Source organism: Oncorhynchus gorbuscha, linkage group LG12, assembly GCF_021184085.1.
Source record: "Oncorhynchus gorbuscha isolate QuinsamMale2020 ecotype Even-year linkage group LG12, OgorEven_v1.0, whole genome shotgun sequence".
NCBI lineage: Eukaryota > Metazoa > Chordata > Actinopteri > Salmoniformes > Salmonidae > Oncorhynchus > Oncorhynchus gorbuscha.
In genome coordinates this window covers 30,087,612-30,103,221 of record NC_060184.1, presented here as the reverse complement: position 1 = coordinate 30,103,221, position 15,610 = coordinate 30,087,612, and the positions used below count along the sequence as shown (strand labels likewise).

At 41.3% G+C, this 15,610-nt stretch overlaps 1 protein-coding gene across 7 annotated transcripts in view; it reads right to left on the bottom strand.

Moving 5' to 3' along the window:
• Positions 1 to 15,610, bottom strand: part of LOC123990855 (nesprin-2-like) — a 253,676-nt gene that overhangs the window by 43,118 nt on the left and 194,948 nt on the right. For 6 of the 7 annotated variants that reach the window (XM_046291782.1, XM_046291785.1, XM_046291788.1 and 3 more), the window contains 4 exons: positions 15,394 to 15,541; positions 14,079 to 14,173; positions 4,114 to 4,348; positions 3,010 to 3,204 (listed from right to left, as the gene is read on the bottom strand). In XM_046291782.1, the coding sequence (XP_046147738.1) occupies positions 3,010 to 3,204; positions 4,114 to 4,348; positions 14,079 to 14,173; positions 15,394 to 15,541 (673 nt within the window). The remainder of the gene's footprint in view (positions 1 to 3,009; positions 3,205 to 4,113; positions 4,349 to 14,078; positions 14,174 to 15,393; positions 15,542 to 15,610) is intronic. The other variant, XM_046291783.1, reaches the window with a different exon arrangement.

Below are 15,610 nucleotides of genomic sequence, written 5' to 3'. Positions count from 1 at the left end.
TCCTACCGCGCTCTAGCAACCCCTTGTGGCGGGCAGGACACCTGCAAGCTGACTTGGAACGTCAGTTGTACGGTGTTTCCTCCGACACACTGGTGCGGCTGGTTTCCGGGTTAATCAAGCAGTGTTAAAGCAGTGCGGTTTGGCAAGCAGTGTGTCAGAGTCCGTATGGGAGTTGCAGCGATGAGACAAGACTGTAACTACCAATTGGATATTATGATATTGGTGAGAAAAAAAGGGGTAAAAGTACAAAAAAATGTTATCTCTTCAGTTGGATCAAAAACATTGTCATAGTCAAAACTCGAACTGCTTTAAAGTCACCATTGGCCTCATGGGGAAATCCCTGAGCGGTTTCCTTCCTCTCTGGCAATGGAGTTATTATCTTTGGTGATGGTCAGACTGCTAATCAATAGAATGACAGATGAAACAACATGATTCATGGTCAGACTGGAATGATTTGTAAGTGGCTCGTTTTAGCTTATTTAATCTTGTTCTTGATACCATGTCTTGTTTGTAGGTGTTTTCACTGATTTCATGTCAATGTTAATGCGGCTAAAATTAGCTAGATAACTATCCAACAACTGTAACAATGTATTTGAGAGAGGTGCTCACTGTGCAAATATATTTATGTTTCAATAAACATTGGAGACGAAATATGGCTTACATGTTGCCAACCATGTCTGTTTCGCTACATAGTTGCGCATGAGTCGGTTCTGTTGCTAAACAACCATCCCCTATAAAGGTGCCCTTCTTTGCAAGGCATTGTAAAACTTTATTATTGGACACAGAGTGAGTACATGCAGCTTATTATGTGACTTGTAAAGCAAGTTGTTAGGCTTGCCATAACAAAGGGGTTGAATACTTATTGACTGAAGGCATTTCAGCTTTTCATTTAAAAACACATATATATTTCTAAAAACATAATTCCACTTTGACATTATGGGCTATTGTTTGTAAGCCAGTAACACAACATCTCAATTTAATGTGGAAAAAAGTCTAGGTGTGTGAATACTTTCTGAAGGCATTGTAGTGTACTATATAGGGAATTGGGTGTCATTTTGGACACAACACTTAACTTGGCCTCCGTGGCTTCTGCTTTCACGCAGATCCTATGGAAGGGGTTCACACAACTAACCTGACCCCCAAGGGGGTCGTAAACAACACTCACAGATGAGGTCATAATGGTTCCAACAGACAGCAACAAGTGTGAGTCGTCACTAGATGGCCACTAAGAACGGTATAATTTGGTTTGCTTGGGGTTTTCAAAGGGATGGGATTATGGTTAGGGTAAAAGTTTGTGTTTATGGTGGTTGAAATCGTGTTTGTGGTTATGAGGTGCGATACTTGTACCCTTTCTAGCATGTCCGGATAGCAAAGACTCAAAGCAAGCACCTTTCGAGGCTCACAACTGCCTCTGTGTCACAGCAACAACCAATCAGATTCAGCAGCCTGAGGGGTGTGGTTTCATCCATCCTTTAAGACGGAGGTAAAGGAACCGCTCCTAAATTGACTTCAGGTTCAAATCTAGGATCAGCTTGCCATCTCCCAAATCCTAGCTACAGACTTTACAGTGAAAACTGCAAAACTGACTTTACATCATCAACACGGGGAAATGTCATCCTAAACCATAGTGACAACTTTAAGGGCTGGTTTCCTAGACACAGATTAGGCCTAGAACTGGACTGAAAAGTGCTTTCAATGAGAATCTCCTCTTCTTAGTCCAGAACTAGGCTTAATCTGTGTCTGGAAAATCAGCCCTAATTTTCTCTCTATGAGATGTTTTGTAAAATTAGAATTGGAAATGCCAGTTTACTTCCTGAAATGACTGAAATGAAATGGATGGAATTGAGGCCAACCCAGATGGTGGTAGCAGTAGTGATGGACCATACCGTGCCCAATATTCTGTGTTTCTTAGGGTTAGCTGGCAACTGTAAAATTTACTTTGATTTGATGATGGTGGTAGTGGGTAGTGTTAGGTGGCAGTCAGTTAGAGATTTTGCGTCCGAAAATGATCTATTGTGCCAGTAGGATTCAGTTATCCGTTGATGGATGATGGATGATGGACAACGGAGAAGATGGCCAGACATAAACCATTTTTTCAAGTAGGCAACTTGCTGCCGAAAAATATTTGAGTTGAAGTTGAGTTTTGATGGAAATACACAGACAATTGTGAATGCATTATATACAATTTCATCCGTGTTATTGCGTCGCTGTGTGGCCTTAACCGTAGCTGGCAGCTGGCCCCTGCATGGATTATGTTTAGATTAGGGTTGCTCTTTGATGGCCTTGGCTGTTAGGGGGCTTTCACTGGGCAGTGCACAGATACAGTACATGGTATGTGGGTCAACTGCAGCTAACAGACATTCAAATCACACAGACAGCCAACCCCCAGCCCGACTCATAAAGAAGGGGGTTTTGGTGCTTGTACTAAAGAACATGGGGTAAAAAGAGAGAGGAGGTGGAGAGAGAGAGAGAGAGAGGGGAGGAGAGAGAGAGAATAAGAGAAGTGTCATAATTACATATCATTTTAGAGATCCTCCGCCTTAATCATAATCTTCCCTATCAGATCAATTGGAATCCCTGTCTATCGTGAAAGAACAAAAGAAGGTCTGCTCTTTTTGCATTCTTTTTGCATTCTGTCTTTTTGTTTCAAAATAATATATTATTGGTCGACCCAAATGTTCATGTGTAGGGAGGTGTGCTCCTTTCTGTCCAATAGTAAGGATAATTTCTGAACAATATTTATGTCCAGTTAGTGGAACACTTTTGGGTCAATAGCAAGCTCAGAGGCAAAAGTTCTGTGTATCCTCTTTAACAGTTTATTTTTATTTTCTTCTTGCACTGATTTTGAAGTTTATGACGATGATATTTGTTTAGCTTATTTGCTTCGTAAAATGCACTGATTGCACTGCTAAATGTAAAAAAAAAGTAAAAAGTGACTACAATGTCAAATTAGCGCTCGCGTTCAAGTGCTTCCAAGAAATTGATTGGTTAATAGATTGACTGATATACCTGAACAACAGTTTCCAGCAGGATTCTCCTTTCTCCCAGTAGCTCCCTGGCGTGGTCCCAGGACTCCTGCAAGGTCTGTAACTCTGTCTGTAGCTGGGCCTGTGTCTGTAGCTCTGCCATGGAGGATAGCAGCCTGCCTGTCTCTAGGGTGTGTCTGTAGAAGCCGTTGTGTTGGGCGAGAGTCTCTTCAGCACGCTGAAGAGGGGAGACAAAGCGGCCTGAGTTACTGTATAGTTTCACCTATGATGGGTTAGCATCTGTTAGCCTATTTAACAGAGGGGAGACAAAGCGGTCTGAGTTACTGTATAGTTTCACCTATGATGGGTTAGCATCTGTTAGCCTATTTTACAGAGGGGAGACAAAGCGGTCTGAGTTACTGTATAGTTTCACATATGATGGGTTAGCATCTGTTAGCCTATTTAACAAAGGGGAGACAAAGCGGTCTGAGTTACTGTATAGTTTCACCTATGATGGGTTAGCATCTGTTAACCTATTTAACAGAGGGGAGACAAAGCGGTCTGAGTTACTGTATAGTTTCACCTATGATGGGTTAGCATCTGTTAGCCTATTTAACAGAGGGGAGACAAAGCGGTCTGAGTTACTGTATAGTTTCACCTATGATGGGTTAGCATATGTTAGCCTATTTAACAGTAGAAGGTGTTACTTTTTATTTTATTGTTTCATATTATTCGATTTGTATGTTGTTGGTCTTCATCCCAGTATTGTGTTTAGACCAAGTTTGGGGATGAGTTGGAGCCGCCAGAGGTTTGTTGGGGATGGGGGGCGGGAAGGGTGGGAGATGAAATGGTTCAGTAATTGATTGTACTGATAGTGACTCAATACAACAACAACAAAAATCTAAAAATGATTTAACACTATGTTCAACAGCATATATCAAAAACCTCTCTTTTAGTGTATCAAGTTGTGGAATGAAAATAAACAGCACCTAAAATGTGTTGTGCACTGCGGTACTCCAAAATCACATACATGTTTAGAAACAGCAAATATTGCCCTGATAGCTCTGAATTAGCACGGTCTCTATTAAAATGGAATGACCATTCATCACAGATAATTTATTTAATGATATTTAAATGATGTTCTCACCCCCAAGTCCTCCAGGGAACATGGTAGCTGCTGCAGAGTGCAGAGGGCCTGAGCAGCAGAAGGAAGTAAGGTCTCCACATCTCTCAGCAGCCCCCCTAGCCTCCTCACACCCCGGGTGTAGAACCGCCACTGGCCCAGCCGTTCCTGCACCAGGCTACTTCGCTGCTGTGCCACACTAACAATCCGCTGCCATCGCTCTCTCATCTGGGCGAGCTTTAGGGTGAGGTCAGGCCTGCTTGGAGGGGAGTAGAGGAGAGTAGAGGGGGATAGAAGGAAGGGGGAGGAAAGAATAAGATAGGAGGGCAGAGGAGAGAAGAGGAGAGGGGAAGGAGAGGAAATTGGGAGGAAAAGAGAGAAAATTAGGGCAGAGGTGAGGAGAGAAGAGATAATCAACCATGGTTGATGGCAACAGTATTTTCCGGTCATTTACACCATATAAGGATAACTAGCGAGCACATCACTGAAATACATTACCCCAAAGTGCCCCATTTTTATTGTTTAAAATTGGTAATTTATGCATTTATCCATAAAAAAACGATCCAACTGGAGGGTATATTGATCTATCTCATCATATGCTTAGTCAACAAGCAAAACAAAACAAGATCAGTACTGTCATCCAGCAAAACCGAAGAGAAGTTGCCGTCCAAACATTCTAACACTATGGGCGGAGAAACCGAGGGAGAATACCCCACTTCATTCTCCAGGGACAACAGTGCTCTGTTGGCCACCATGAATGAGCAACTGAAGAAGCTCAATTTGATCTCTGGGGTATTGGCAGAAATGTAGGCCCTAAGATGATCTATGGAGTTCCACAAGAAATGAATCCCAGAGGTAAGGGCAGAAAAATGTCACCCTTCGAGCCACAGTAGCGACCCTCCAAACTACAACAAATACACTCCAGGATGACAATAAATAAATGAAGGCAGCAATACAAGACTTAAAATGCAGAAACATTGTCATCATGGGGGTGGAAGAGGAGGACAAAGAAGACGGAAAAATGATGGAGGAAGAGGTGGCAAACGTGGACTACCAAAGGGCACATCGGTTTGGTAGGAAGGTTCTCAACAAACTGAAACTAACCCACTAAAATATGAAGTGGCAGTTCTGGAAAGAGGAAGGGAACTGAAGGGAACAATTTTCTCTATCAGTGAGCTGGTGAAATACTGGTGAAATCATTTGATAGGAGGTGCATACTGTGCCGTATTCTAAAACACCACAGGGCCAGAAAGTATAATCCTGCCGTACTGAGCCAGTAATTCCCGATTAGGCATACACAAGACTACATATTTATTTTACAATCGCTCTCTCTCACTCTCTATAGGCCTACCTTTGTGTTCTCGCGAACAGTACCCCCCCATCATGTCTGGATGGAAATGCACTAAAATTATATCAGACTGAATGCCTTTCCATTAAGAAGTATATTAGCAGGGAAAGGTGGCAGGCTATCGATGCGGTGCCGATACAGCAACAATTGTATATAGCTGGAGATGGGCTAGTAGGCTATTGGAAGACACATTTATTTTTATTAGTGATATTGTGTTACAAGTTATTTATTAGGTTACTATTCAGAGCAACTCACAGCTGATTGTCATTTAAGGAATAGGCAAATGGGACACTAATGTATTGGAAGCAGAGTCCTTTGGTGAAGGACAATCAAATCAAATGTAGTTTGTCACATATGTGATGAGTCAAAAGAGTTTGTGTAAAAAGTGTAAATGCAGATAGTCCGGGTTAACTATTTAAAGTGGAACTGACAGTGTTTTACTAACATTAAATCTTATTAAAATCTGTTCATGTACACCCCCAGGAAGAATATGATAGCTTTTTTTAGTATATTTCCTGAGACGAGAGCACTTAGTTATGGTCATTTTCAAGTACCTTAATAGAATGTGTAGAGTGACGTAGAGTAAGGCATTTATGAAAATGTTATAACAATATAGAGTGGGAAAGCTGCTGTGCATTTGGACAATTAATAGACACTGCAGCAAATAAAACCTAATAGCCAATCAGAGCTACAGTAGGCCTATATATAAATAAGGCATTTTACACACTGGCCTGCCATCATCATGGACTGTGTGTTTAAGAGCAGAAGCAAAGGCACAGCTTTAAATCATTAGAAAGCCACAAAATACACCTGAATGGGTTTTTGCAAATACTGTATGTAAATACAGTGGGGCAAAAAAGTATTTAGTCAGCCACCAATTGTGCAAGTTCTCCCACTTAAAAAGATGAGAGAGGTAATAATAATAACAGTCAAAATGAGAAAAAAAAAATCCAGAAAATCACATTGTAGGATTTGTAATGAATTTATTTTCAAATTATGGTGGAAAATAAGTATTGGGTCAATAACAAAAGTTTATCTCAATACTTTGTGATATACCCTTTGTTGGCAATGACAGCGGTCAAACGTTTTCTGTAAGTCTTCACAAAGTTTTCACACACTGTTGCTGGTATTTTGGCCCATTCCTCCATGCAGATCTCCTCTAGAGCAGTGATGTTTTGGGGCTGTTTCTGGGCAACACGGACTTTCAACTCCCTACAAAGATTTTCTATGGGGTTGAGATCTGGTGACTGGCTAGGCCACTCCAGGACCTTGAAATGCTTCTTACGAAGTCACTCCTTCGTTGCCCGGGTGGTGTGTTTAGGATCATTGTCATGCTGAAAGACCCAGCCACGTTTCATCTTCAATGCCCTTGCTGATGGAAGGAGGTTTTCACTCAAAATCTCACGATACATGGCCCCATTTATTCTTTCCTTTACACGGATCAGTTGTCCTGGTCCCTTTGCAGAAAAACAGCCCCAAAGCATGATGTTTCCACCCGCATGCTTCACAGTAGGTTTGGTGTTCTTTGGATGCAACTCAGCATTCTTTGTCCTCCAAACACGACGAGTTGAGTTTTTACCAAAAAGTTATATTTCTATTTAATCTGACCATATGACATTCTCCCAATCTTCTTCTGGATCATCCAAATGCTCTCTAGCAAAATTCAGACGGGCCTGGACATGTACTGGCTTAAGCAGGGGGACACGTTTGGCACTGCAGGATTTGAGCCCCTGGCGGCGTAGTGTGTTACTGATGATAGGCTTTGTTACATTGGTCCCAGCTCTCTGCAGGTCATTCACGAGGTCCCCCCGTGTGGTTCTGGGATTTTTGCTCACCGTTCTTGTGATCATTTTGACCCCACGGGGTGAGATCTTGCGTGGAGCCCCAGATCGAGGGAGATTATCAGTGGTCTTGTATGTCTTCCATTTCCTAATAATTGCTCCCACAGTTGATTTCTTCAAACCAAGCTGCTTACCTATTGCAGATTCAGTCTTCCCAACCTAGTGCAGGTCTACAATTTTGTTTCTGGTGTCCTTTGATAGCTATTTGGCCGTGGCCATAGTGGAGTTTGGAGTGTGACTGTTTGAGGTTGTGGACAGGTGTCTTTTATACTGATAACAAGTTCAAACAGGTGCCATTAATACAGGTAACGAGTGGAGGACAAAGGAACCTCTTAAAGAAGAAGTTACAGGTCTGTGAGAGCCAGAAATCGTGCTTGTTTGTAGGTGACCAAATACTTATTTTCCACCATAATTTGCAAATAAATTCATAAAACAATTCTACAATGTGTTTTTCTGGATTTTTTCCCCCTCATTTTGTCTGTCATAGTTGAAGTGTACCTATGATGAAAATTACAGGCCTCTCATCTTTTTAAGTGGGAGAACTTGCACAATTGGTGGCTGACTAAATACCTTTGTGCCCCACTGTACCACGGGAGTCCTCTTACATTTGGGAACCTATTGATCAGACATCCTCAGTTGCCGATGCACAACAACAAGATCAACAAGTAATGTTAGCCAGAGAGAGACGAGCTCAAATCTAACGAGGGAACAGTAGATAAACCCTCTCAAACCTTTTCAGCTTGTAGTTGGCCGTCAAAATTGAACTGAAAAATGATGGGGAGTAGTACAGTAGCTTGCTCACCCTGCTGCAGTTTGCCTGACAATTCATGTTTGTTCCAATCCACGTTTTGACAACAAAGGGAACTTGCCTGCCTACCCGCCAATTTGATCGATGCCAGATACATTTGATTGATAACTAAGAGATGTGCTAACTGTGGATAGTCATTCAAGTTCAGCATAGCGAGCAAGGAAAGTGATTATGGGGGAAAAAACTCAGTCACTTGCCCACTCGTCCAATGACGTCTCATCCTCCCAGCAACTAGTTAGTTAGCTAACTAAGAGTTGGATATTTTTCATGAAGGCATGGCTATTAGGCTAGTACCTATATGAACGCCAAAATTGGAGACCTACTGTTCCGACGCATATCGGCTCACGTTCCTCTGTATTGTTTCTCTGTCCCATTCTTCTGTTCCATTTAGGCTGTTAAGTGTAGAGCCCAATGTAAAATTGTATTGGTTATGGTTAATAGATAACAACCAATCAGGCTGCCAATACATTGTACATAATGAGTTGAAAATATAGCCCATCGCAGCTAACAGCCATATCAAATTAATTAATAGAAGTCTTGCAGTCAAATGACCAAATCGGCCTCTAGTTATCTCGTGTGGATTGTTAATAATAATTATCATAAGTTCATATATACAGTTGAAGTAGCAAGTTCACATACACTTACAGTGCCTTGCGAAAGTATTCGGCCCCCCTTGAACTTTGCGACATTTGCCACATTTCAGGCTTCAAACATAAAGATATATATAACTGTATTTTCTTGTGAAGAATCAACAACAAGTGGGACACAATCATGAAGTGTAACGACATTTATTGGATATTTCAAACTTTTTTAACAAATCAAAAACTTAAAAATTGGGCGAGCAAAATTATTCAGCCCCTTTACTTTCAGTGCAGCAAACTCTCTCCAGAAGTTCAGTGAGGATCTCTGAATGATCCAATGTTGACCTAAATGACTAATGATGATAAATACAATCCACCTGTGTGTAATCAAGTCTCTGTATAAATGCAGGTCCGAGATACTGTTGTGAAGAAGTTTAAAGCCGGATTTGGATACAAAAATATTTCCCAAGCTTTAAACATCCCAAGGAGCACTGTGCAAGTGATAATATTGAAATGGAAGGAGTATCAGACCACTGCAAATCTACCAAGACCTGGCCGTCCCTCTAAACTTTCAGCTCATACAAGGAGAAGACTGATCAGAGATGCAGCCAAGAGGCCCATGATCACTCTGGATGAACTGCAGAGATCTACAGCTGAGGTGGGAGACTCTGTCCATACGACAACAATCAGTCGTATATTGCACAAATCTGGCCTTTATGGAAGAGTGGCAAGAAGACATTTAGTAAAGACATCCATAAAAAGTGTCGTTTAAGGTTTGCCACAAGCCACCGGGGAGACACACCAAACATGTGGAAGAAGGTGCTCTGGTCAGATGAAACCAAAATTGAACTTTTTGGCAACAATGCAAAACGTTATGTTTGGCGTAAAAACAACACAGCTTATCACCCTGAACACACCATCCCCACTGTCAAACATGGTGGTGGCAGCATCATGGTTTGGGCCTGCTTTTCTTCAGCAGGGACAGGGAAGATGGTTAAAATTGATGGGAAGATGGATGGAGCCAAATACAGGACCATTCTGGAAGAAAACCTGATGGAGTCTGCAAAAGACCTGAGGATGGAGATTTGTCTTCCAACAAGACAATGATCCAAAACATAAAGCAAAATCTACAATGGAATGGTTCAAAAATAAACATATCCAGGTGTTAGAATGGCCAAGTCAAAGTCCAGACCTGAATCCAATCGAGGATCTGTGGAAAGAACTGAAAACTGCTGTTCACAAATGCTCTCCATCCAACCTCACTGAGCTCGAGCTGTTTTGCAAGGAGGAATGGGAAAAAATTTCAGTCTCTCGATGTGCAAAACTGATAGAGACATACCCCAAGCGACTTACAGCTGTAATCGCAGCAAAAGGTGGCGCTACAAAGTATTAACTTAAGGGGGCTGAATAATTTTGCACGCCCAATTTTTCAGTTTTTGATTTGTTTGAAATATTCAATAAATGTCGTTCCACTTCATGATTGTGTCCCACTTGTTGTTGATTCTTCTTTATGTTTGAAGCCTGAAATGTGGCAAAAGGTCGCAAAGTTCAAGGGGGCCGAATACTTTTGCAAGGCACTGTATGTTGGAGTCATTAAAACTCATTTTTCAACCACTCCACAAATCTTTCTGAACAAACTATAGTTTTCGCAAGTCTGTTAGGACATCTACTTTGTGTATGACACAAGTAATTTTTCCAACAATTGTTTACAGACAGAATATTTCACTTATAATTCACCGTATCACAATTCCAGTGGGTCAGAAGTTTACATACACTAAGTTGACTGTGCCTTTAAACAACTTGGAATATTCCAGAAAATGTCATGGCTTTAGAAGCTTCTGATAGGTTAATTGACATCATTTGAGTCAATCGGAGGTGTACCTGTGGATGTATTTCAAGGCCTACCTTCAAACTCAGTGCCCCTTTGCTTGACATCATGGGAAAATCCAAAGAAATCAGCCAAGACCTCAGGAAAAAAATTGTAGACCTCTGCAAGTCTGATTCATCCTTGGGAGCAATTTCCAAACGCCTGAAGGTACCACGTTCATCTGTACAAACAATAGTACGCAAGAATAAACACCATGGGACCACGCAGCCGTCATACCGCTCAGGAAGGAGATGCGTTGTCTCCTAGAGATGAAAGTACTTTGGTGCGAAAAGTGCAAATCAATCCCAGAACAACAGCAAAGGACCGTGTGAAGATGCTGGAGGAAACAGGTACAAAAGTATCTATATCCACAGAAAAACGAGTCCTATATTGACATAACCTGAAATGCCTCTCAGCAAGGAAGAAGCCACTGCTTCAAAACCGCCATAAAAAAGATAGATTACGGTTTGCAAATGCACATGGGGACAAAGATCACATTTTTTGGAGAAATGTCCTCTGGTTTGATGAAACAACAATAGAACTGTTTGGCCATAATGACTATTGTTATGTTTGGAGGAAAAATGGGTAGGTTTGCAAGCTGAAGACCACCATCCCAAATGTGAAGCACGGGGGTGGCAGCAAGATGTTGTGGGGGTGCTTTGCTGCAGCAGGAACTGGTGCACTTCACAAAATAGGCATCATGAGGTAGGAAAAGTACATGGATATATTGATGCAACATCTCAGGACATCAGTCAGGAAGTTAAAGCTTGGTCACAAATGAGTCTTCCAAATGGACAATGACCCCAAGTGTACTTCCAAAGTTGTGGCAAAATGGATTAAAGACAACAAAGTCAAGGTATTGGAGTGGCCATCACAAAGCCCTGACCTCAATCCTATTGAAAATGTGTGGGCAAAACTGAAAAGGCGTGTGCGAGCAAGGAGGCTTACAAACCTGACTCAGTTACACCAGCTCTTTCAGGAGTAATGGGCCAAAATCCACCCAACTTATTGTGGAAAGCTTATTGAAGGCTACCCAAAATTTAAAGGCAATGCTACAAAATACTAATTGAGTGTATGTAAACTTCTGACCCACTGGGAATGTGATGAAAGAAATAAAAGCTGAAATAAATTATTGTCTCTACTATTATTCTGACATTTCACATTCTTAAAATAGAGTGGTGATCCTAACTGAACTAAAACAGGGAATTTTTACTGGATTAAATGTCAGGAATTGTATTTGGCTAAGGTGTATGTAAACTTCTGACTTCAACTGTATATAAAAATAAAACAAATTTGAGAATGTGTTTCCCAGTCAAACGGTTTTGTTATAGTTCAGGCTTCTTTGATATACTGTATATAAAAGTTATATTGGGATGCAAACTCAAAATTGAATACATTTCAACTCTATATCTGACATGGTACAGGTGTCTTTTTTTTAAAGGTCATATCCATGTGTGAGGTGAATACTTCTATATCAAAGTACATTTGTTTAAGACTAGCAAGAAACACTCTGTGTGACCCTGATTTAGCCCACTGCAGTAAAAGGTTTTAATTGTCCCCATTGTGTTCATGCTATTGAACAGCCTGGGTATTCAGGGTCTCTCATTACTCCACACTTGGCCGACAGCTTAGGGGGAATTTGAGAAATATAGCCTACTCCAATAAACCAACTAGTGGGGCTACCAACTAGTAATATACACAGATAGGTATCACACACATTTTCTATAACTTTCCGGGATACACGGTAAACTATTACAGGAATAATGATTTAGACAGCTTTTTAGAATCCCTACTTGCAGGTGAATGCATAGATTGTTTTTGGATAATTGAAACAAAGTTTTTATATTCTACTATTTTGAACAAAATAAATAAAAATATAAAATATGACCTGAACCTGGTCCCCATAGAAACGCATTTAATTCACCTACGATAATAACAAAACATAGGTTCGGTGATCCAACTTCATTATTTTTTATTTCATTCAACTTATTTGACAGGGATTAATGCATATAGATCAACAACATTTCAGTAAATGTTCCAGATTTAGCCTGCTAATTTAATCTGCAGTTCTTGGCGAACATCCACTTAAATCAATCTCCTCCCGTTTCTACTGATAAAACACTGTCTAACTAGCAGGCCTCTATGGAGGTGCCCCAAATGGCAACATCCGTATGACTAGTCAAAAGTAGTGCACTCTATAGGGAATAGGGTGCCATGTGGGATGCAAACTGTAACTCTTAGGCTGATACGAAGATGAAGTTGGAGGAGATGAGGCTTGGAGCAGTTGTTGTGACCAATAATCTCCCCTTCCTCCTGAAGTGTGCACTCATTCACCTCCCTACACAAATTCAAAATGAGCTAGAGGGAGTTTCCATATATCAGTCATTTCCTTCGGGAGAAAAGAGAGATTATTGGGACGTAACCAGAGAGTTTTTTAAAATAAAGCTTGGAAGTTTCCACGCTAGATGCACTACGACCAAATTATGTGGCGGTCCTTAGTGTCAGCCATCTTGCTGTTCCAGAGAATAGTACAGCTCCCCAGTGTGTGTGTGTGTGTGTGTGTGTTTTGTATGCACATGCACATGCGTGCATGCGTTTGTGTGTGTGCACGTGCATGTGTTCACATGTATGCCTATTTGTGTGTGTGTGTGTGTGTGAGTGTGTGTTTTATGGTCACAGCTGGGACGCCATTACCCAAGCTAGAAAGAACGCGGCAGGAAACCCACATTTTTTATTACTTTACGCGATGGCAGATCCTCAGAAGAAATAGAAGACTGCAAGCTTTGATTTCCTAACCACTGGAGGCCAGAACGCCCACAGTAAGTCCAGTGTGTGATGGAATGATAAAGCCAGCGTAACCACATAGTTGGCCCTGTTGAAATTTATAGTGTTAAAATGAAGATGGAAAACACCCACCCACACTCTTATAATATAACCTTAAAGATGGAATCCACATTAGTGGAAACAGCACCACATGCCCGCCCGCGCTCTGCCCGCGCTCCTTTGTCGTCTTTGTTTTGTGGACGAAATAGGTGAGGTGTGTCGAGCAGCGTGGTAAAATAAAATGGTGTATATGCTGCTGTTCTACTGTGCGTGCAATGATGTCTGAGACTCCTTTGTTGTTGTAATATCCCAAACGGACATGGCAGTTTCACAATTAAGGATTCCAGCTTTAAGTTGCCATAATTAGCACACTGAGATGCAATATTTAGTTTTTTTTGTAAGACATCAAATATATTGTCTTCAATTGAGAGTTATTTATCTTTCAATTCACACATATTTCAGTTTTGTTTAATGATACTACTTTGAGTTATTAGCTTTGAATTATGCATTCTGAAAATCAAGGTCAGGTTCAATTCAAGGTTAATTCAGGAAATAAACTTAGATTCCAATTCAATAATTGAAAAAAGTATATATCTTCAATGACCTTTCAATAAACTAAGAAGGAGAAGCAATTTAATTCATATAATGTTTTTCTATTGATTGACTTCAATTCAAATTGACCCCAACCCTGCTAGAAATGAAGCCTACTGCACTCCTTTACCTTTTTTCCTCTGGCGTGTCTTCAATTGACCTCATTGAGATGACCATCATCCCTCTCAAGAGTTGGTGCCCAGCCAATACTTCAATCCGGAGTCTCTGTTTAATAACAAGGAATATCAATTAACCAAATTCATTGAATACAGCCCTTTTTACATCATCGGCTGTCACAAAGTGCTTTACTTTTACCTGGCCTGAACCCCAAACCAAGCAATGCAGAAGCAGAAGCACAGTGGCCAGGAAAAACAACCTAGAAGGCACAAACCAAGGAAGAAACCTAGAAAGCAACCAGGTTCAGAGGGGTGACTAGTCCTCTTCTGAGCATGGAATACATTAAATATCGGAGCAGTGGCTTAGGACTGACAATGGACTTAATCAACATGAATGTGTGAATAATATGCTAGAGTTAAATCAAGACTATTGAGCGTTGCCATGAACAACCGTACTGTTATTGTTTTTTTGTTACCCCTTTTTCTCCCCAATTTCATCATATCCAATTACGATCTTGTCTCATGGCGGCAACTCCCCAACGGGATCAGGAGAGGACGATAGACGACCCTCCAAACCGCGCTCCTCAACACCCGCCAGCACCAATGTGTCGGAGAAAACACATTCAACTGATGACCAAAGTCAGCCTGCAGGCACAAGGAGACACTAGAGCCCGATGAGCCAAGTAAAGCCCCCCCAGGCCAAATGCTCCCTTAACCCGGACGACACTGGGTAAATTGTGCGCTGGCGTATGGGACTCCCGGTCACGGCCGGTTGTCACACAGCCCGGGATCAAACCCGGGTCTGTATTGATGCAGTGCCTTTGACCGCTGCGCCACTCGGAAGGCCTACTGTTGTTTTTTTAAAGTGGATATTTCCAAAGTTTATGTGGAATCAATTATATTATGCAGCTTAGCCTGAAATACACAGTGTTGTGATATTGCAGAAGCCCTATATGCCCATAGTGTGCCATAACCTAAAATATAGTAGTTCATTTTCATTTGATTTTCTTTATATTGTTTAATTTTTATAAAAAATATATCTTAGTCTCCTGGCTGGTCTATCGGTAATGCTGCAGCCTCTAGCAGACATGTATGTCTACAGTGCCGCCATGCGTTTGAATCTGGCCTACTGGCCTTCGACACATCCTTTCACTATCTTTCCCCACTTTCATCCTCTCTCGCTGTCTGTTCAATACAATCTGAAATATATCTATATCTTATTCAGGACCTCTAAGAGATGGGTGGTGATACAATGCCAGACATAATGATTGAGAAGATTATCTGAAGATTAGAACAATGGGAGAAGATTTTTTTTAAAGGGTAATGAACCTGATGGATTGCCAGTTGCTCACGGAGGCCGGCGTAGTTTCCAGAAACGTCTGGGGCCAAGTCCTCCTCCATCTTCTCCTGGAAGCCCTCCCAGCTGTCCCACTTCTGTTGAAGGCTCTGGGAGTGCTGGGCCTCAGCTTGCAATTTTCTGTTGAGCACACACACACAAACACATAAACAGACCAAATCACACACAATACATGCCCAATTATTCAGT